The sequence below is a fragment of the Ceratotherium simum genome, chromosome 11 (assembly GCF_057802395.1).
Source record: "Ceratotherium simum simum isolate JZ-2026a chromosome 11, ASM5780239v1, whole genome shotgun sequence".
In the NCBI taxonomy this organism is placed as follows: domain Eukaryota; kingdom Metazoa; phylum Chordata; class Mammalia; order Perissodactyla; family Rhinocerotidae; genus Ceratotherium; species Ceratotherium simum.
The window spans coordinates 66584180-66605921 of NC_141910.1; the positions used below are offsets into that span (position 1 = coordinate 66584180).

Below are 21742 nucleotides of genomic sequence, written 5' to 3' on the forward strand. Positions count from 1 at the left end.
TCTTAGGTCTTAGCCAGTCATCAAATGACTAGCAATCTGCTCCCCATCAGACAGCTCATGATGTCATCTCAGGACAGACAGCTCATCAGAGCGCCACGAGAAAGACAGACAAGTTAAGTGACTTGCCTTAGGAGAGAAAACAACTATTTTTAGCCTATTACAGCTCCTTGTATCCCCTCCCAGCCCACGTGAAATGAACTGAAGAGAAAGCACGCTGTTCTAAGAGGCCACAGCCCCCGTTATTACCCTCCGAGGAGCTAGCCCACCTGCAGGTCATAGAACTGAAGGTGGAGCCCCAAAGGCCACCGAGACTCTCTCCTGGGGACAGGGACCTCCCTGCCACTGACTGGGGTTCTGGGCCTCTGACCACGGTGACACAACCTCAGTGTCATCAGGGGAGACGGCCTCGTGCCCACATCCCTGTTCAGAAGGTGGAAAGCCAGCCTCACAGGGATACACCCACACACCTACGTCCACAGAGAAAGTCCGCTGCTTTTATAAACTGGCTGCTTTTCAGAGTCAAATGTGAGCTTCCTGCAGCCTTTTCTTACTCACTTTCTAACCAAATACAAGGGAAAAAACAGACTCACAGATTAATGTTCAGATGACAGAAAATGATATGAAGAATAAAAACAAATTTTACTTTTTGGGAAAATACAACGCAGCCACTTCAGGATCCATATCCGTGAGGTCATCCAAGTAGACGCCGTCAGCACCAAGGTGTCGGCTTCGTTTGTCTACAAGAGCAAATGGGTGCAGTCAGGACACTGTTTTTCCAGAAACAACCGCATGGACTTCTGAGTGTCTCTAAAAAGAGCATTTAAGCACAGCACGCCGATTTGCTCAGAATTTCCCAAACCGGCCCAAGCAGCACAGGAGTGAGAAGTCTGCAGCACAGCGGCCTGCAGAGGCCGACGGCCCAGGTCCGCGTGCCGCTCCAGCACTCGCTGCCGTGTGGCCTTTTTCTTTTTCTTTTTTTTTTTTTTTTTTGAGGAAGATTAGCCCTGAGCTAACATCTGTTGCCAATCCTCCTCTTTTTGCTGAGGAAGATTGGCCCTGGGCTAACATCTGTGCCCATCTTCCTCTACTGTATATGGGACGCCTGCCACAGCATGGCCTCCTGACAAGCAGTGCGTCGGTGGGCACCCAGGATCTGAACCCGCGAACCCCAGGCCACGAAAGCAGAGCTTGTGCACTTAACCGCTGCGCCACCAGGCCAGTCCTAATCGTGTGGCCTTGATCAGGTTACGTAATTCTGCTGAGCCTCGGCTCCCCATCTGTGAAGTGCCTGAAGTATACTAGGCACTCAACATCTTGAAGCGGTTACATTATTATTATTATTATTATTAAATGATAAAGCTTTCAGGGCCAGTCCGGTGGCGCAAGTGGTTAAGTGCGCCCGCTCTGCTGCGGCGGCCCAGGGTTCGAAGGTTCGGATCCCGGGCACGCACTGACACACCACTTGTTAAGCCATGCTGTGGCGGCGTCCCATATAAAGTAGAGGAAGATGGGCACGGATGTTAGCCCAGGGCCAGTCTTCCTCAGCAAGAAGAGGAGGATTGGCAGTGGATGTTAGCTCAGGGCTGGTCTTCCTCACAAAAAATAAATAAATGAATGATAAAGCTTTCATTAAGCACTTCCCCATCAACACTCCGAAGCATCCTAATGGTGCACATCGGTCACCGTGCACCATGATGGCAGACTCCTGTTTCTTTTGTTTCCTTCTGCCACAGAATGATGTCATTGGTTCACAGAAATCTAGAACTGCACAGCGGTGTGTGGCTAATGGATTAGGCCTGACATCAGTGCTCCTGATGGACAACCAGGCGTGCATTTGACTAGCGTTTATGGAGCATCCTCTAGGTGCCAACCACTACTCTAAGTACTAAGGAAACAAAGTAAATCAGACCAAAAAGAGACCTGATCTCATACAGCACACGTGTTCTAGAAAGGGAGCCAGGCAAAAGACCAACAACGATCGCTTGAAATAGTGAAGAACGGTGTGCAGAAATTGAAACAGGGAAATGCACCAGAGAGAAACTAGGGGCAAGGGGAGAGGGGGGCAGATTAGCTTAATCACGACTTCTCCTGGAGTTCCCGAGTGTGCTGAGAGGACTCAGGCCCTCTGGAGCCAGTATCCCTGATCTGTAAAGAGAGGGGGGCCCCCACACGGTCCCCAAGGCCTCCTTTAGGTCTGATTTTCTATGACTAAATTCCAATAACGCATATATTTAGCAAAAAGGTACACACTGAACGTGATAGAGGACACAGTTCTGTGTCCACCTGGATGCATTCCGAACTTCGGAAGGAACCGTAACCTGCAAGCACCGACTGTGCACAGAAGAAACTGGGCAGCGTCAGCCTTCGCACCTTTTTTCCTAGAAGGAGAATCCGTCTTGCTCACTGCCGGGGCTGCGCTGGCAGAGAGGGGTTTGGGCTCTTCGGTCGTAGGGAAAGGCAGGGCTGCTGCTCCTAAGGCCTCGACGTCCTCTTCATTCACAAATTGCATCTCCGTCTGAGACTTGTTCTGCTCCAAAAGCAGCTGCACAGGAGGCCCCCTGGTCAGCGTCGGCGACTGGTCACTAAGCGCATCTGAAGATTCACTATGGATGGCCTGAAAGTGCATCTTATCACAGATTTTTCTACTGCTCAGCGGGCTGGACTCTTTCATCTTATGTGGAGATGACTAGATCAAAGGGGCAGGGGGAGGGAGGGAGAGAAGGTCAGAGCACGGTCAAACGGAACAACTGAGCTAACCAAAGAACAACAATTAGTCAGTTAACGATCCGCAGCACTGTCCACACTTCGCAGGGAGACTTTTAAGCCTCAGGAGTCACCTGGTGATTTCTGTGCCTGCCAAAAGGTCTGAAAACCAAGAATATTAGTTCCAAACAAACAAATTCTCGCATAAAACATCAACTGCCAAAGAGAAGTGAGATCAGTAATGACAGCCAACAAGTGGAAGTAACAGAAATGACCATCAGTAGAAAGGGAAGTACGTGCACACAATGGCGTATTTGCAGTAATGAGAATAAATGAATTACAGTCACACACACAACATGACACATGCTGCAAAACTAATCTCTGCTGTTGAAGTGAGGATTGTAGGGGGCCAGTTTGAGTAGTAACCATAAAGCGTGGGGGCTTCCAAGTTGCTGGCTAAGTCCTGCTTCTCAGTCTGGGTGCAAGTCGCCTGGACACGTTCAGTGTGAAAATTTATTGATCTATGCACTTACGATCTGGGGGTTTCTCTGTGTGTTTTACTTTAATGATTAAGTTTACCCCCAAAATGTGAGTGAATAAGTAGATTTGGTGGTTGGGTCACATGAGTGGGAAATTAGCATTTCTGATTCTACCTCTCCAAGGAGTTTCCAGTTATGGAAAAAATTTCTTCAAACAAAAACCAAAATGCAATTTATGGGTTAGAAAGAGGGGCGAGGGTATTCATTTCTGTATCTGATCTCACAGCTTCTAGCACAAACGAAAACAACGCTACAGCAGATCTGTGGTTGGAACTGTTTTGCCAGAAGAAGTGATGGGTTTGCACTTTGAGGCCGTTTCTCCAGCAACGAATGACATGAATTTGTCAAGATGGCTGGCTGGGTCAGCACTACAGCTTGCGGGCAGAGAAATCAGCATTTTCTGTGAAAGCTAAATATAACCTAGAAAGGGAAGGAATCCACAACTTCAGCCTCAACAGACATACACTCCAAAGAGCCGCCCATCTTGATTCTTAATAGGAATGCTTTCAAGCTTCACTCACTCATTCATTCATTCATATTACAAACATTTAGTGGGGATAAAAGAGGCTACAGCATCTTCTAAGGTCATTACAATATTAAAAAAAAAAACAGCTTGCAATATAATATAATTCAAGATTTTTGTAATACATTGGAATATGAAATAAAATTTCTTGAAAGAAAAGATTGTGTCCATTTCATGTTTTCAGAAACTACCTTCAGTGTATAGCAGAATTGAGGAAAAGAACTAACCTTTGTAGCTTGTGGCAATTCTCCCCAAAGCCAGAGCATTTCTAGGTTACTCTTCTGCATCGTCCTATCTGTGGGCTTACTGACCAATTCAGAATCACTTTTAGGTGTCGAAGGTCGGGAACCTGAAGGACTTAAGAAAATACAAATCCATGATTAAAGTGGGAAGAGAAACTTTTTTTTTTAATGTTTTTGGCCCAGAATTCTATGGTTCAAATAGCCCAGAAAATGCACTCAAGCCGCCATTCCCTTACGAACACAGCTTCATGACATATCCCATCTATGGTCCACAGATCACACGTCCAGGTGGAAAGAGCTTCCAATTTGGGTAACCTGTCCCAACCTGCCGCCAAATTCCAAGTAAGTAAAGAGGAGAAGAAGTAGTATTTTAAAAGGAAAATTGAAAAAAAGAGAGATGAAAAGAGAAAGGAAAAAAAGAGTTTGTTCTTACCTTAAAACCACCCATCCTTCCCCACCTCACCCTGAGCTCACCTCTCCTGCATTCTCAATTTCCAAATCAACTCTTAACTCTCAGACAGCTGCAAAAGGGTCCCAGCCATCTCTGAGATGCACTCATCATATTCTGTATTTAAAATATTTATAAATCTGCACCGGCTTTGAAAACAGGGAAACTGCATCATGTGCCAACTTCACCACAAATACCAGATGCCACAAATAAACTCATTAATGTGGCAGGAAGCTCCAAGTTGAGATTCTGTAAAATACTGTCTCTTCAGGAATACTTCACAGATGCACCCATCTGCTAAGCCTCTCTCTGCAACAACATATCACCATGTTTAATTCTCAGGCCAGCTTTCAAGGGGCTGTAACTTGTGTTCTCATCTCTACATTTTCTATGTTTTTACTCTTTAGATCTGAACAAAGTCTTCTTTCCATCCAGCCAGAGTAACTGACCAAGCGTATCAACTTAACTACATAATTCTCACAGCATTCAAAACAAGATACAGATGAGAAAAAAAAAACTATTTAATTACTCCTTGTCTTACTCTCCTGCATCATATCCTCGAGAATAAGATGACAGTTTTAAACAAAGCAGGAAATAAAGCTTCCACAATTTTCCTTTTACATCTTCTTTCACAGACCTCACAGTCTCTGAAGTTACGTCTCACCAATGTGCTTGGTCTCATTTATCCGTTTGAGTTAGATTTCAACTCCAATTGAATACAACTTTCCTGTCAGGACAAGGAGAGCTCATGGATAATACTTAACTTGTATCAAACAAATAGGGACCTTTAATGGCTAGTGATCCTGGGTCTCTTTAGCCAAGCTCTTTGGACCAAACAGACTAAACGCTCTCTCTCCTTCATGTCACACTGAGGTGTATATAGGCTGGTTCCTTTTCCCGTGGCACCCACTGCCCACCAAACCACCTCAATGGAGTGTTGCTACAGTGCAGCCCTCAGGCTCTATTTCACCAGTCTGTGGAGAGGAGGAGCCTGAGACAGCAAACTGTGAGAGTGTATACAATGGAATACCTCTCCCAACACACACACACACACACACACACTCTATTCTGCCCTTCAAGAAGTACAATCATGCACCGCATAACAACATTTCGGTCAACAACGGACTGCGCATATATGATGGTGGTCTCATAAGATAAGTACCACATAGCCTAGGTGTGTAGTAGGCTATACCATCCAGGTTTGTGTAAGTACTCTCAATGATGTTCGCACAATAACCTATTTCTCAGAACGCATCCCCGGCATGTAACTGCAGTCCCATGGAAAGGAATACTGGGCACTCCGTACAACTGATTGGTAGAGTGTTCATCACCTTGCAACCTCTCTTGCTCCTTCTAGTTCTGTAATTATGCTTTTCTCCAAAGCGTCAATGCGTTTCTGGCACTGAAGTGTCCATAATATGTTCAATATCGGTGAAACGTGCAAAGGGAGTGTTGTGGCCTCCGGTGTACCTGCAACCATGACCTGAATCCAATCTTCCTCCAGAGTCATCACGGAATAAGTTCATTGAAACTGGCTTCCTACCCTGCACCCAAACCTCAAATCATTTGTTGAAAAAACTCCTATTATATTTTATCACACAAAATATAATTTATATTTTGTTATAAATTCTTTGGAACAATAAATTATCTTACCCACTGCACTAAATTAAGCAAAGCCCTTTAGATTAAGCTTGCTCTGGAATAAGGGGTCAGCAAACTTCTTCTGTAAAAGGCCACATAGCAATATTTCAGGCTCTGTGGGTTATGCGATCTTTGTCACAACTACTCAATTCTGCCTTTGTAGCACAAAAGCGGCCATAGACCATATGCAAACAAACTGGCTGTGCTCCCATAAAACTTTACAAAAACAGACAGGGGGCCAGATTTGGCCCACGGGCTGTGGTTTGCCGAGCCCTGCTCTAGAAGAATGCATATGTTGAACACAGCTCTCTGGTAGCACCTCCCAACGCCAGAATCCCCAATATTCTGATCCTGTGATAAAAGCCATAAGCCATAAGGTTTCCACAGAGGCAATCAGGTTTGCAAACTCATTTTCATAAAGAACCAAGCCCTGTGTGAAAGTCACAGCTGGAAGTCCCACCTCTCACAGTCGATATGCTACTACAACAAAGGCTGCCCACTCCAGCCACACCAGCCTTTCTCAAAAGGATTCTGTACACAAACACATGTGCACATTCTGCGACTGCTCATTGCGGGAATTCAGACTGACAGAAGATGAATTAGGGAAAAGACTCTTGATACTGAGCGTGACTGATGAGAAAGATGATTCCAAAATTTCCCATTATTAGACTTTTCAGATCAAGGGTTGTTCAAAAAAGTAAGCTTACAAGGTTGTTGACCGATTTTCATAAATAATGCACTGATTAGCCATATAAGAACTTTCAGTATTTTTGCCAGTCCCAATTAAGCTATTAGTTATAACTGCTCAAAACTTAGTTTACTTCATTTAAAAATGGTCTTTCCTCTGCATGTGTAACCTCTGAACGAAGTACTTCCAGAGATTCGGTTATTTCATCAAAATAAAACCAGTTTCCCATGTAGAAATTAATCATGGCTTCATCTGCTAGAGTACATAAAGTAAACCACATACGCCCACAAAGTATGCAGGCCACAGTGTGGAAACACTGAGGGAACAGAGGCAGAAATCTGAGACCACTGCATGAAATGAAAGATAAACCTACGGTCCTAAGCCTTAACATCCACCCTACGCTATTCTCCAAAATTCTGTTCTAGAAATGCACAGAAACATCTGATTCCATTATGCAGAAAGTCTCACGAGCTATTTAAAGAGTTATAATAGCTTCCTTATACTAAAGTGGCATGCTAAAAAATATCTCGTAAACTTATTTGTTGAACAACCCTAGACACAAAGCAAAAGATCATATCCCCCAATTTTATTCCATTATTCTGTTTTTCAAAGCACTCCACAGAATTAGGAAGAATTATACGCTTAACCCTAATTTCCAGAGAGTCAAATTTAGTACTTTAAAAAAAAATCTAATGATCTACAAATGCTTAAATTGAAAGGAAAATAATAATCTATATGTATTATCTTCATAAGTAATTTGGTTAGTAAAATAGATTTGTAAGCATTAGATCAAAATTTTCACTTCATATTACTGATATGTATTTTCTGCATAAGTAATGTAGTTAATGGTAAAATAGATTTGTAAGAGTTAGATCAAAGTTTTCATTATTGAAGACATCCACGTGGGGAAAGAACCCCTCTACCTGTCTGAAGCACGGAAGTGGGAAGACTGTGGAGGGCAAGAACTAGAAAGACCTCCCTCAGCCGCAACTGCCAGATGGAGGGGAGTCCTTTTGCAATCTATCAGGCTACTGGATACCACATGTAGACATTAAAAGAAAGAAAAAATCATAGGTCAATTAAATTAAGAGAAATTTCACATAAATTATTTGACTACTCTCAACAATAACATTTCTAAGAAAATGAACATACTTAGGCAACTGACAATAGCGGAGGACTACATGCTGAAATCACCAAGAAACCAACATGAATTTTCTGAACCGCAAAAAAAACAGGAAACTGCCAAAAGACCCATTTCACTTTCTATTTCATCCATATGCCCATAAAAGATTGTTTTTATAGTCAGATTTTTTTCTGGCCAGAATTTAGTGCTTAATCAAACTACATACTCCAAAGATTTGATAATTTGTGCTATCAATTGTCTCTTTAAAGAAAATACATAATTCCAAGTATGGAAATGTATCTATTTATCTTAATTTGTAATTGCATTTGACAGTGGTCAGATCCATATAATCTGACACAGTCATTATTCTGGATTCATAAGGCAAAACATGAAAGAGAAACATATTCAGGGTTGTGTTTAAAACATTTATTTTAAATCCTTAAAATTAATGTAGAGTGTATGAATAGATTTTTCACTAATTAGCGGTTTCTAACTATTCCACATAATTTTTTCCTAACATACTGTGTTTTTTCCTCTTGAGGATTTATCTCCACAAACCTAGGGAGAGAATGGATGAAGTTCCAGAACGGTCTTGTATCTGCACTGTCCAATATGACAGTCACTAGCTGCATGTAGCTATTGAGCACTTGAACTGCTGCTAGTTTAAACTGAGATGTTCTGTATATGTGAAATACACAACAATTTTAAAGACTTAGTATGGAAACAAGAATGTGAAATATCTCATTAATAATTTTTTTAAACTGATTACTTGAAATGATAATATTTTGGATATACTGGGTCAAACGACATATATCATTAAAATTAATTTCATCACTTTCTTTTTTTACTTTTTAAGGATGGCTACTAGAAAATTTTAAATTACATATGTAGCTAGCAGGATGTTTCTGTTGGACAGGGTTGGTCTGAAGACAGACAGACCTTGATGAGGGGGCTTCACAGGTCCCCAGCCCCACCCTGGTTGACTAACAGTCATTGCCAAACCAGACATGTGATATATCTATTTTTCTCCGACCTCAACTTCAGCACACACCCCTGACTGTGCTGTCTCGTTAGCAAGATCAAACTGGAACCAGCAGGAGTGTTTGCATCAGACTGGCTTCAGATAGGAAGCCTATGAAACCTCTTTTTCATTATCACCACACTCTCGAGCATTCTGAGACATTTTTTTCCCAATAGCCTTCCCTCCACCACGAAATTTTAATGCCATGGATGTGCTCTCTGTCTCTTTATGTGCTCTGGCCCTTTAGAGGCCACAAACCATTATAATATCTAAGAATTTTTTGCCATCCAAGAAGCAATTTTTGCCCTGATGGGGGTGATATCATCCCTGTTGAGAACACACGATTTAGATCTGTCCCCTCCCCAGTTCTTCTGAAAACTGCTCGGAAGGGCTCACAGTTTCGCAGGTTTCGTTGACTTAACAGTCTCTGGAGCCTCCAGGAGGCAACCTGCACGCTGAGCAGCTCTGGTTCTCCAAGGTTACACGGGAACTCTCGGGCAACGTCCGAGTTCATTTCAGGGAAATAAACAGTCTTAAACCCAGCAGAATGGATTAAGTGTGGGGAGGAGGCGTTATTCTAACAGCCCCGAATGACCTCAGTGGCTCCGAAGCAACCTCTCTGGGTCTGAATTTTACTTTAGTGGTGAGTGTCAAGAAAGGCTCAGTCACCTGGTCTCTCCTGCTGACAACCAGCATTATGCAACTCAACAAGCAGTCTTCCTTTCAATGTCACCCTGGGGAGCTAACAGCATATCTGCAGTTCAATTATAATGTTAGCTAGAAGCTTAAGATCTGCACATGTTCTGCGTTTAATCCTGTGTCTCCTACTTTAAATTGCATTTTTTCTGGTCCTAATTATTTTCATTTTTTATTTATATTTCACTGTTTTCTTAAACACGCTTCCTATAACTGCCTTCAAATCCTCTGGACCAGAACAGGTGGACACACACATACATACACCTCAACGTACCTGGCACTGGGTGACCACTCTCTATCGGAATTAGGGTACGACGCTGACTGAGGATAAGTCATAACTGAGGAGAGGTTTTCCTTAGGAATATCTTCTTGGAATGGAGGTATATCATTAGAAAGAGTTCTGGAGAAAAAAAAGATGAAAGTCAAAGAATTATTAGTGATAGATAATAAAGGCAAATTCTAATTTTTCTAGATTATCTCTAAGTGTTTTATAGATTGACATGATCTCTTTTTAAACCACCCAGGCTTATTCCAGGCAGTGGAGAGAAAAAAGTGAGATATAGTCACACAGAAATGTGTTTTGTGTATTTATGCTTTGGCTGAATTATAAATGTAAAATGATTCTGTTCAAGGATTTGGACTTATACATCTGCACGATGATGACACTGCTTGTCATTTACATCGTACCACCTTATATAGTCACTGTCTTCACATTTCATCTCACAAAAGCCTGAGATGTAGATCGGGCCCAACACTGGACCCAGGGGGCTATAAAACTCTCGCCGTGCAGGGGTGGAGCTGCCAAATAACAGAATGACCACACACAGATAATGTTTCATCTAGCACAATAAATAAATGATACAAACCAAATGTTTCTTATAATTATAAAATGATTGCAAATCTACCTCATTTCAGGTATAACATACTCATTACAAAATACGATTCACTATTTTACTTATGCAGAGGCCATCTGCCTGTATTTTTGATGTTACCTGAAATATCTATCACTAAGTTTGGAAATTAAAAGCCATGCAGGAAGGCAACTGTAATAAGCCCAACCACTCAGTTTCTGAGCCTGCAGCAAATTAGAGGCCGTGGTTGGGAGAAGTGACATTGCCAATTTGCCTTTATTTTTAACCAGGAAAAAAAAAAATTTTATTCTGAATAATGAAGCAGGAAGATACTCTTGATCTTCCTTATCCCTTCTTAACAAGATACAAAAACAATTATCAAAAATGACACTGAATTACATAAAAATCTGAAACATCAAATATTCTTTACAAATGGGCTTTGTCTTTTAAAACTGGCATTTTTCACCAAAATAGTAATAGAAACAGAATTTCACCACACTGTTAAAAGCAAAGAAAAATAGAACAGACATTAAATGGACGTTAAACTTTGGGCTTAATCACAATTGAAAAGAAATAGTCTATCATAGATCAGCCCTTAGCTAGAAATCAGCCTAACAGCCACGTACACAGTTGGTGCTCAAATAAAAACAAATAGGTTCTGAAACAACAGTTTCATGTATGAAGTATTAGCTTGCTCAGTTCCTCTATCTTAGTTCTGTTCTGGAATGCTGAAGTTATCAGCCAAGGGGGACTGGCGTGTTACCAACAGTCTCTTAGTCGTAAGCTACACCAAATCTTCATGCATCTTTAAGATTGGGTCCACATGACTCGAAACCTCAAACTAAAATGTATTAACAGAAGAATAAGAAATTCTGCAAGAAAAAAGCGTTCATAAGAACCATCTTAAAAGATTAATTCACCCAATTCTAGTACAGGCCCTGCCTTTCCTGCACATTTACCTACTGCTGTCCAGCGGTTCTGTCTCCTCATCGGAGCTCATCTCTATGGGAAACATGTCTTCATCCTCAGACGTGTTCATGTTGTCATCCCTTTTCAGGGTGTCCAGCTGGGACTTTCTCCTCCTTTTTCGTCTCTTCTTCACTAAAGAACTACTTGAAGGGGTCTCACTGGGAGGTAAGACTTGGGCTGAGGTGCTGGGGTCCAGGCTTCTCATCCTATCTACAGAGTTCCTTTTCAGCTGGCACTCCATGCGCGAGGCTCCTTCTGACAGGATCGGGGAGGTGGCCAGGTGCGTGGGGATCACTTCCTAAAAGACAGAAAATATTTTCAAGAGAGTCTTGTTAATTTGGGTTTAAGGAGCAGGATGGTGCCCAAGGGCAGTGTTAATTTAGGAGCGCAAGCACTCCTCAGGAGGACCACTCAGGGCAGCACAACAAAATATCACAGCCACAGTGATCTGGGGATGTGATGTGGCTGCCGAATCTGGTGGAGGATCACAAAGACAACAATTTATTAAATGCCATTTTGTACTGAATCCTGCATTTTCACAGTTATAACAAAGTGAGGTGATTATCAAGGATTCTGGACCACCAGAATTCAACTTTGTCTGAAATATCCAGCATAAAGAAGAAAGAATGGGCTTTGAGACATCACATCTCCCTGGGAATTGACTCAATTTTGCATTTCAGTGTGTGCATGTGTGTGTGTTTGAGAGAAAGAAAGAGTGAGCGAATGTGTATATGTGTGCATTTTTAATGTACACTGCATTAAGACAATAATAATTTTTTAAGAAAACAGGTGACAGTCCTCATTCCCCTGCCTGCACAACAGCACATCCAGGTATGTGGCTGTCAAGTAACTAGATATTGACCCTCTTCTTAAAAACAAAAGGAAAAAACACATGGCCTGTCAATTTAACAGTTGTTTGATAATGATTCACCAGTTGTTAAAAAACTATAGCAATCATTAATGAATGACTCGTTTATTATGAGAAACCTGGTAACAAGAATATATATAAAAAAGAGGGATAAATGGAAACCTGCTGCTGATGGCTGAAAGTGGTTTAGAGAGCATGATGTGCTAGATGGATAAAATCTACAACTGAGGGGTGTAGCCTTAGGCTGGAAGGAATATGAGAAGCCATCTCACCCCGCTGCTCAGCTGGACCAAATGAACAAGAAACACAGAGTACTGACCCTGGGTCAAGAGCAGAGAAGGGTCCACAGACTGAAAAGAGAAGGGCAGACCTCTGCAGGGGCAGGGTAGATGGCATCCTGCCACAATATGGTGACGAAGGACACAGGCTCCCAATCTCCAGCAGCCTCCCAGGGACAGTAAGGGGCATGTGTATGGGGCAGATCATACTCTGGCCTCCGAAGCCCTGTCCCACCCACAGGCTCCCTGTAAGGCCCAGCTAAACCCATGCAGACCATAACCTGGTCTGCAGCTCCCACTGCATCCTCACTCAAAATGCTTCCTCAACTTTCATGGCACAAAATCGGTCTAAAGCCAAGGGGCAAATTACGCAGGTGTCCTTTTGAGGTGGAAAGAGTTTCCGTCAGAGCACTACTAGAAACCAATCAATAATTCCCAGAGCCTTCCCTTTAAACAGGGAGATAAAAAGCAGATGGGCAGGGCTCCCTGATGGCCACGGGGTAATTACAAAAGATGGAAGGCAGACGACGACAACGCTGGTCCTCCTCCTCCGTCACATCTTTGGGTTCCAAAAGGAGGCAGAATCTGAAACAGTTTTGTCCTGAAACTGAAACTACGGGCATTCGTTTTAGAGTCTGGAGCTATTTAGAGCTAATCGTTTTTAATCGGGCTCTTTTCCCATACAGGAGCTTGTTCAAGTGCACTTTATTGAGGAATCACTACATCAGATCCCTTCAGAGTGGCTTTCTCAGTGAATGAAAGAGTTAAAAAAAAAAGTGGCTTGTCTTCAAAGAAAATATAGTGGCATATCTTCATGACCTTGGATTTGGCAAAGGATTCTTAGACATGAGACCAAAAGCATGAGCAACAAAAGAAAACATAGATAAATTGGATTTCATCAAAATTAAAAACTTTTGTGCCTCAAAGGACACAAGTGAAAAGACGACCCACACAAAGGAAGAAAATATTTACAAATCATATATCTGAGAAGGGTCTTATGACTTATGTCTATAAGGAAAAGACATAATCAACTTTTATAACTCAATAATAAAAAGACAAATAATCCAATTTAAAAATGAGCAAAAGATCTGAATAGACATTTCTCCAAAGATATATACAAATGGCCAATAAGCACAGGAAAAGATGCTCATTATCATTAGGGAAATGCAAATCAGTACCATAATGAGATACCACTTCACACCCACTAGGATGGCTAGAATCACAAAGTCAGATAGCAAGTATTGATGAAGACAGGGACAAATCGGAACGCTCGCGCACTGCTAGTGGGAAGGTAAAATGGTGCAGCAGCTTTGGACAACAGCCTGGCAGTTCCTCACATCTCAAGCACAGAGTTAGCACAGGAGCCAGCAATTCCGCTCCTGAGTAGATAGCCAAGAAAAACGAAAACTTACGTCCATACGAAAAATTGTACACGAATGTTCATAGCAGCGTTATTCACAAGAGCCAAAAGGTGGAAACAACCCAAGTATCCATCAACACCCGAAAGGATAAACAAAATGTGGTATATGGATATAAGGGAATACTATTCAGCCATACAGAGGAATGAAGTACGGATACATGCCACAACACGGATGAACCTTGAAAACATTACACTAAGTGAAAGAAGCCAGGCACAAAGGACCACACACTATATGATGCCATTCATATGAAAGTTCAGAACAGGGAAACCTATAAACACAGAAAGTAGTTTAGTGGCTGCCTAGGGCTGGGGGGAGGATGGAGGGGCTGGGGGTGGGGATGGGGATGTGACAGCTAAAGGGTATAGAGTTTCTTCTGAGGTGCTGAAAATGTCCTAAAATTGACTGTAGTGATGGGTGCACATATATGTGAAAATACTAAAAACCATTGAATTATACACTTGAAATGGATAAATTGTATGGTATGAGAATTATCTCAATAAGGCTGTTAAAAATTTTTAAATAATAAAAAATAAAAGTGATTTGGTCACTCACTAAACAGAAATTAGAACATCCAACTGTTTGAGGTTTCACACATCAGTATAGTTTGTATGCTTTGGACAATGGTGGAGGCAAGTGTGATTCGCTTCCTGTCTCCCTAGACACAGTGAGAAACTGAAGCAGGCCAGGACTGCTGAGTGGTGTGGACAGAGCACACATCCACCCTGTCCGGCTCAAATCCCTAGCACAGGTAAACAGCTGCTCTTCTCTGCTGCCGTCACCCACAGAGCCAGGCGCGAGCATCACATCTCCACACACCTGCTGTCTCCCGGATAAGCACTGCTTAAAGCTCACAACTAGGAACTCACCTTGACCACCCTGCCCTCCTTACCTGATCATTATCAGTCTCTTGAACAAAAAAGGCTTCTCCATTATCTCCTAATTTCATGTGCAAATCCACAGATTCCCCATTGATTTCTATGTCAACCTGAAGGAAAAACATACGTTTAAGGAAACAATGAGCTGCCTTCATAACTGGACACCTCATGGGGGATGGCCGTGTCTCTACATGTTTAATCTATATATATCATCACATACATCCCCAAAATATCTCACAATTCCAAATCTCAATCAGTTGATCCCATCCTACACGCTCTTCCCCATCAACAAACGGAGTCTATTCCTCAGCCCCCCACCTTGAGCCCTTGTGATTGCCTCAACAAGTAGAGCACAACAGAAGTGACACTATGTGACTTCCGAGGCTGGGTCAGAGAAAGAACACAGCGTCCTCCTGGCTCCCTCTCTCTGGAGATGCTCGCCCTTGTAGCCAGCCGCCATGTTTTGAGGCCACATGAGACCACGTGCAGGTGCTCTGGCCAACAGCCTAGCTGAGAGGCCAGCCAAGAACCACCAGGCATGGGAGTGAGCGCATCTTCAGAGGATTCCAGAGAAGTGAGCCTTTCAGCCAAGGCCCCAGACGGCAGAGCGCAGACAAACCAGCCCTGCTGCACTTGGTCTGAATTCCTGACCCACAGAGCCCACAAGCTTAGTAAAGAGTTGGTTTATGTCACTAAATTTTGGAGTAATTTATACAGCCACAGTAACCAGAACAATTTGCATTAGTAATTGTCAATTCAGGGAACAGCCCTTTCAAATGGAGAGCTAAAAATCTGGGTCTGTTAGAATCTTTAGATATGTGAAGCCACAGAAATACGACGATTTTCTCTAAGGAGAGAATCTGTCCCCCGGGTCACCGAATCCTCCGCTCTTACCACTTTCTCTCGGGAGCGCAGGACGCCCATCTTCCCAAAGCGGACGTGGAAGGGGGAGCACTGAAGGGTCCCGTTGGGTTGGCGGACAACGATGATATCGATACATCCAGACAGGGTGGCAGGATTCAACCCCTTGTAGAGTTCCTTCACGGTGACAAACACCTGGCCCGCCAACTGCCCAACGTAATTCATGGTTTGAGCCTAGAAAACAGAGACACAAACAAAACACCCACAGACGCACAATCAATTAATTCGGGGAAGGTCGTCTACCTAGAGCCCGTCACAACGAACTCCTCGTCATTTCAAAAACCTCTATTCCACGTTCGACTTCACACCTTGCTCAGATCATTTTGTTCCACTCGCATGGGGTCCACTACACCAACCCCCACCAGCCATCTCACCCACCCAAACAGCAAGCCCACCAGTCTCCACCCTCACACGGTCCATCCCAGGGCCCCCGAGCCCAGGAAGCCCGATCCCAGTCAGCACTGGGCTCTTCTGCTGAGGTCCACGGTACCTGGTTATATCATCCCCAGGGCTCTTGCCACCTGTGCCTCACTCTGTCATTACATGCAGGTTTTACAGACTAAATCTTAAGACCCTTGAGAAAAGAGACTATATTTTATACCTCTTATCCCCCACTGTGCCAAACAGAGTAGGTACTTAATATTATTAGTTGGAAAAAAAAAATGACTATTTTTCCTTGAGAAGCGAAAAAAAAAGGACTTTTATTTTGAACAATTTCCATCCTGGTCCTTGCCTGCCCACCTGATTCTCTGCCACCACTCCAGGCGATATTTGTGCCCTGCTCAGTCTGTCTGCCCAGCTAATCAATGGAAATCCACTGGGCAAACATCCAGGGCATTTACTCTACAAAAGGCCTGGCGCTGGGGACACAGAGACACAGCCTCTACCCCCTGAAGGGACGCACAGGCTCGTGAAGGAGAGAGAAGTAAAACACAAGTAACAAGATATATGTCATTGTCATCATGTCTGTTTGGTTTTAAGCCCATGTTAAGGGAGTTCCGACCAAGGAAGGAGGGGGATGCATCACAGAGGAGATGGTACTCCACGGGCTTGGAGGAACACTGAACGCTTTCAGGACGAGGAAGGCGGACAAGGGCCCTGCAGGAGGAGAGGCTTGTGCAGAGGCACAGAAGGGGGCTGTGCCTGGAACTGAGACTGTGCAGGGGAAGGACAGAGAGGTGAACTGCCAGGAGATTCGGATGGGGCTATGCAGCAATGCAAAGCCACTGGAGATTCGGGAAAAACAAAATGACGATTTGATCGCAATTTAGAAAAAGCATCGTGGTAAAAATACAGAGAAGACCAGCAAGAAGGGAAGGGGAAGGCAGGAAGACTAACTGGTGGCTGTCAATGGTGCAGACAAGAAATGACGCCAGCCTGAAAGGGGGCAGTGAAGAAGCAACGGAGGCAAAGCCAGGGACATGCAGGTGCAGAATCACGGGAGTCTGCGCTGGCGCTGTGCTCTGGCTCTGACACCACCTCGGCGCTGGTCCACACCCGCCCGACTGCCCACCTCGGCACAGCCCGGAGCTGCAGATCCATGGTCTGGCCCTGTCACCTGCCCTGATGTGACTGGGCCACCTCAGATGGGCCCACAGCACACAGATCTCCCCCTTGCAGCCTTCCTCTGGCCACTCCTCCTCCTCCTCGCTCTGCTTCATGGGGCTGCACCATCCACCCTCTCACCTCCCTCAGGGATGTGGCCCCACTCAGTGGTCCTTCCCCTCTCTCGGTCCTTCATTCTCCAGCTCTAGCTGCACTTATACTTCGGGGCTGAGTCCGGACCCTCTCCTCTTCTCTCCTCTCTACACACTTAACACTTTGGTGGACTCATGAGGCCACGCGGTTTCAAACACCATCTGAGCATGAAGGGTTTGCACAACGTAACTTCCAGTCGATGGATCCTAAGACCTCACCCCTTCTCCCGGCCCACATGCCCAGGTTCTCCACGGTGACTGACTACCTACCCAGGACAGGTGGAACCACACTGACCCCACCTACTTCAAGTCGCTTACAATTACGTACCCCAGTGACCACCACAGCGCGTGTGCACACCTGTCCCTGAGGAACCCCACTTACGCAGTCTGGTTCTGCAAACCTCCTTGGCTCTGATGTGTCACTATTTTGCCATGCGGTTCTCCTGTCCCTCTTTGAGGCCAAGGATCAAGCCTTGTCTTTTCAAGTTAAAAAAACAAAAAATACCTTTGGTAAGCCTCACCTCAACCCTCATGACATAAGCAGAAGTGATATCAGGATCCCCATTTACAAGTCAGGAAACTGAGGCTCAAAAGTGGTGGGTCAAATGCCCCGCATGCACTGGGCAAACAAGAACTGTTGATTTAATTCAAACTTAGAACAGGTCAGAGACCTAAAAGCGATGAACAAAACCTTCAAGGAAAAGAGAACAAGGAAGCCCTCACTGGCTCGTTTTACACTTTTGCAGGAGACCCTCTGGATGGACTTCACTTCCTCCCTCGGATGAGGAAACGAGCAGGCCTCCAGTGAAGGCATGAGAGATGCACAGACCTGCGCCCTCAGGTGACTCAGAGCCAGAGCCGCCCTGCTTCCTGCACGTGCACATACACATTCAAATCACGCACTGTCTAAGTCTGTTTAGCGGCACAAGTTTAACTCACTTCATGCAAAAAGAGGGGGTGCAGTGCCTGAAAAGATGAACGATATATGAAAGGATTCTTTGTAACCCTTTGTAACCTCTTATAGGGAGTCATTTTATAAAAGAAATCGTCACCTCGATGTTCAGCCTGGATTTTAAAATACTGTGCCCACCGAGAGGTAAACACCTAACTCCACAGCCATGTGCAGGCAGGAAGAACGGCGTTTTTGTACAATTTCTTTCATCACACTACCTCACGTTCACAGGATTCTCACAATAACGCTGTAGGTGTGCAGCCTTTCAGATGAGAGAAGTGAAGGTCAAGCAAAGTGCAAGGAAGCAAAGGCCAAGATCACAGGCATGCCGGCACACCTGGATTCTGGATTCCAGACCCAGATTCTGAAGCCACCTCCATTTTGGTTCTGTCAAGCTCCCTCTCCCGTACCCCACGGCTTCTCCTAACTTCATCACCCTCATACATGAGCTATGCCCATCACGTGATCACCTCCCCAGCAGTGGGGTCCCGCCCCCACAGCCACCGCCAGTGCTACTGCTGCTGCTAACACACTCCTAGAACAGCTCAGGACCCAGAGGCCAGCATGCTTTATTCATAAAAACGAGATGGCTCCTAACTGGATGGTATCACCCCATCTCTGCATCCTGCTTCTCACCTGTAACATGAGGACATCGGCCTAGATGACCTGCGAGGTCCAATTCCAGCTCCAATTCCAGCTCCAAGCGTTGGAAGATAAAGGCCGCGCTCCCTAATTCTTAGCAACTGAAAGGTCACCTTTAATAATTTAAACTAAGTGTTCCTCTGTTCTCTTGTTCTCAAGGACAAAGCATCCCTCCCCCTTTTCAGTGAGCAAATTCAAGGTTATTGTGCAGAATCCGAAAATTTCAAAGCTGGCAGGATCCAGACTAAGTTGTTATTCCGACATCCTCACTTTAAAGAAATGAGCCCAGAAATGGGAAGCAACTTAGGCAGATCCCCCCATGGCAGAGACAGAGCCCAGACTCAGATTCCCCGATTTCCAGCCCTGTGATCTTCCATCTGTGCGTGCCACGGGATTGGCCTGGTGTATTTTTCCTATCACAAACAATCAGAAGTTGCTTTGATATCCTTAGCTATCCCCTCTGTTGAATAACTTATTTGCAAATCTGAAAATACCTCCATTTGGAAGCAGGAAGTCTGTTCCATGATTCTTAACAAATGACAGGGTCACAGCCCCACCTGGCAACACGCTCCGAGGAGGTGTCTTCAACATCTACTCCCTGGGACTGCCTTAGCTGAGCACTGAGAATTTTTTAAAAGGGAGAATACTACCACCTCACACCTATTTGGATGGCTGCTACCTAAAAAATAGGAAAAAACAAGCGTTGGTGAGTATGTGAAGAAACTTGAACCCTTCTGCACTGCTGGCAGGAAGTAAAATGATGCAGTCATTATGGAAAACAGTATGGTGGTTCCTCAAAAAATTAAAAATAGAATTACCACATGATCCAGCAATTCCACTTCTGGAATATATCCAACAGAACTGAAAGCAAGGTCTCCAAGAGATATTTGCGCCCCCATGTTCATAGCAGCATTATTCACAATGGCCAAAAGGTGGAAACAACCTGAGTGCCCATCAATGGACGAATGAACAAACAAACTGCAGTATAAAACACAAGGGAATATTATTCAGCCTCAAAAAGAAAGGAAATTCTGGCACATGCTACAACATGGATGAATCTTGAGGACATTATGCTGAGCGAAATAAGCCAGCCACGAAAGGACAAATACTATAACAAACTCAGAGATAGAAAGTAGAATGGTGATTACCAGGGGCCGGGGGAGGAGTAAAGGAGAGTTAGTGTTTAATTGGGTACAGAGCTTCGTTCTGCAAGATGAAAAAAGTTCCGGAAATGGATGGTGGCGATGGTTGCACAACAATGTGAATGCACTTACATTAAGTTTATTGAACTGTATACTTAAAAATGGTCAAAACAGTAAATTTTTATGTTATGTATATTTTACTACAACTAAATAAAATTTTTAAAGGGGGTGTGGGAGAATACTGCGTTAATCAGAACTCATTTCAGGAAGATGAATGTTATTTGGTTAAAAAATTTCTTTGGTGGCCTGCCCGGTGGTGTAGTGGTTAAGTTTGCGTGCTTTGCTTGGGTAGCCCGGGGTTCGCGAGTTTGGATCACAGGCAAGGACCTACGCACCGCTCATCAAGCCATGTCATGGTGGCGTCCCATATACAAAATAGAGGAAGATGGGCACCGACGTTAGCTCAGGGCTAATCTTCCTCAGCAAAAAGAGTATTGGCAATGGATGTTAGCTCAGAGCCAGTCTTCCTCATCAAAAAAAAAAAAAAAAATTTCTTTGGAAGACAGCATGGGCCCAGGAGGCCCAAGACAGCACCCTTTACGAGAAGAGGCATCTGCGCAGCTGAGGGGCTCAGGAGAGTTGGGGGCAACCCCGGCTCTTCTTTATCTGTCCCTCCTCCAGGATCTCTTCTAAATAAATGCTGGGCAGATATTTAAAGAACCCGAGAATAAACCAGCTGGGCGCAAGTTCCCAAGTTTCACTTCCTTCAGTTCTGTTTGAAATAAAAGGCTCAAGAAAGAAGCTAATTTGATTTACCTGAAGATAAGAAGCCAGATAAAGCAGCCAGAGAGAGTCCCCTCCCTACACACACACCCCCCGTTAATCTGCCATTGTTTTCAGTTTCCTGGTGTTCCCCAAGACACATGATCAGGCAGTGAGGGGAATATTTGCTTTGAAGAAGGAAGTATCTCAATTACCTCAGGAGTAACCAAAGATAAGTAAAACCTCTAGAGAACAAAACAAAATGCTTAAATTTCCAGTTCAATAGCTTTGAGACAGCTGCTCGTCACTAACTCCATACCAAGTTACTTTAAATCTTTTGATTTTTATCTCAAAATTTGGCAAGAAATAGCTGCTTCATCTGACTGGGTTTCACTTACCACCTGAAACAGGATTCCACAACCCTGGTTCAAAAGGTTTTCAAGGAGAGCTGAGCCAAACCTCACAAAAACCCTTTGGCCAAACTGAGATTCTCTAAGCTGTGCTGCAGATTTTCAGGGCAACTCTGAGGTCAAGAAACATGTAAATGCATTTTTTTTAAGGTGACATCTTCTAGCTTGACCTTCTGGAATAATACTAATTTTCTAAGGTTATTACACCCCATTGGAATACCACCTTTCCAGTCTTCTTCCCTAAGTTAGAAACTACTTCAGCACTTATATTAGACCCAAATAGATAATACACTGAAGAACATAAAAACCCAAAATATTTCCACCTGGGGT

General features: G+C 43.9%; 1 protein-coding gene across 3 annotated transcripts in view; it reads right to left on the reverse strand.

Annotated features, from left to right (window-relative positions):
• LPIN1 (lipin 1) overlaps nt 1-21742 on the reverse strand; it is a 73096-nt gene that overhangs the window by 39334 nt on the left and 12020 nt on the right. For 2 of the 3 annotated variants that reach the window (XM_087437129.1, XM_087437128.1), the window contains exons 2-9: nt 15781-15981; nt 14901-14996; nt 11435-11742; nt 9899-10024; nt 7708-7815; nt 3993-4122; nt 2371-2686; nt 644-737 (exon numbers count right to left, since the gene is read on the reverse strand). In XM_087437129.1, the coding sequence (XP_087293255.1) occupies nt 644-737; nt 2371-2686; nt 3993-4122; nt 7708-7815; nt 9899-10024; nt 11435-11742; nt 14901-14996; nt 15781-15972 (1370 nt within the window). In that variant the 5' untranslated portion in view covers nt 15973-15981. The remainder of the gene's footprint in view (nt 1-643; nt 738-2370; nt 2687-3992; nt 4123-7707; nt 7816-9898; nt 10025-11434; nt 11743-14900; nt 14997-15780; nt 15982-21742) is intronic. The other variant, XM_087437130.1, reaches the window with a different exon arrangement.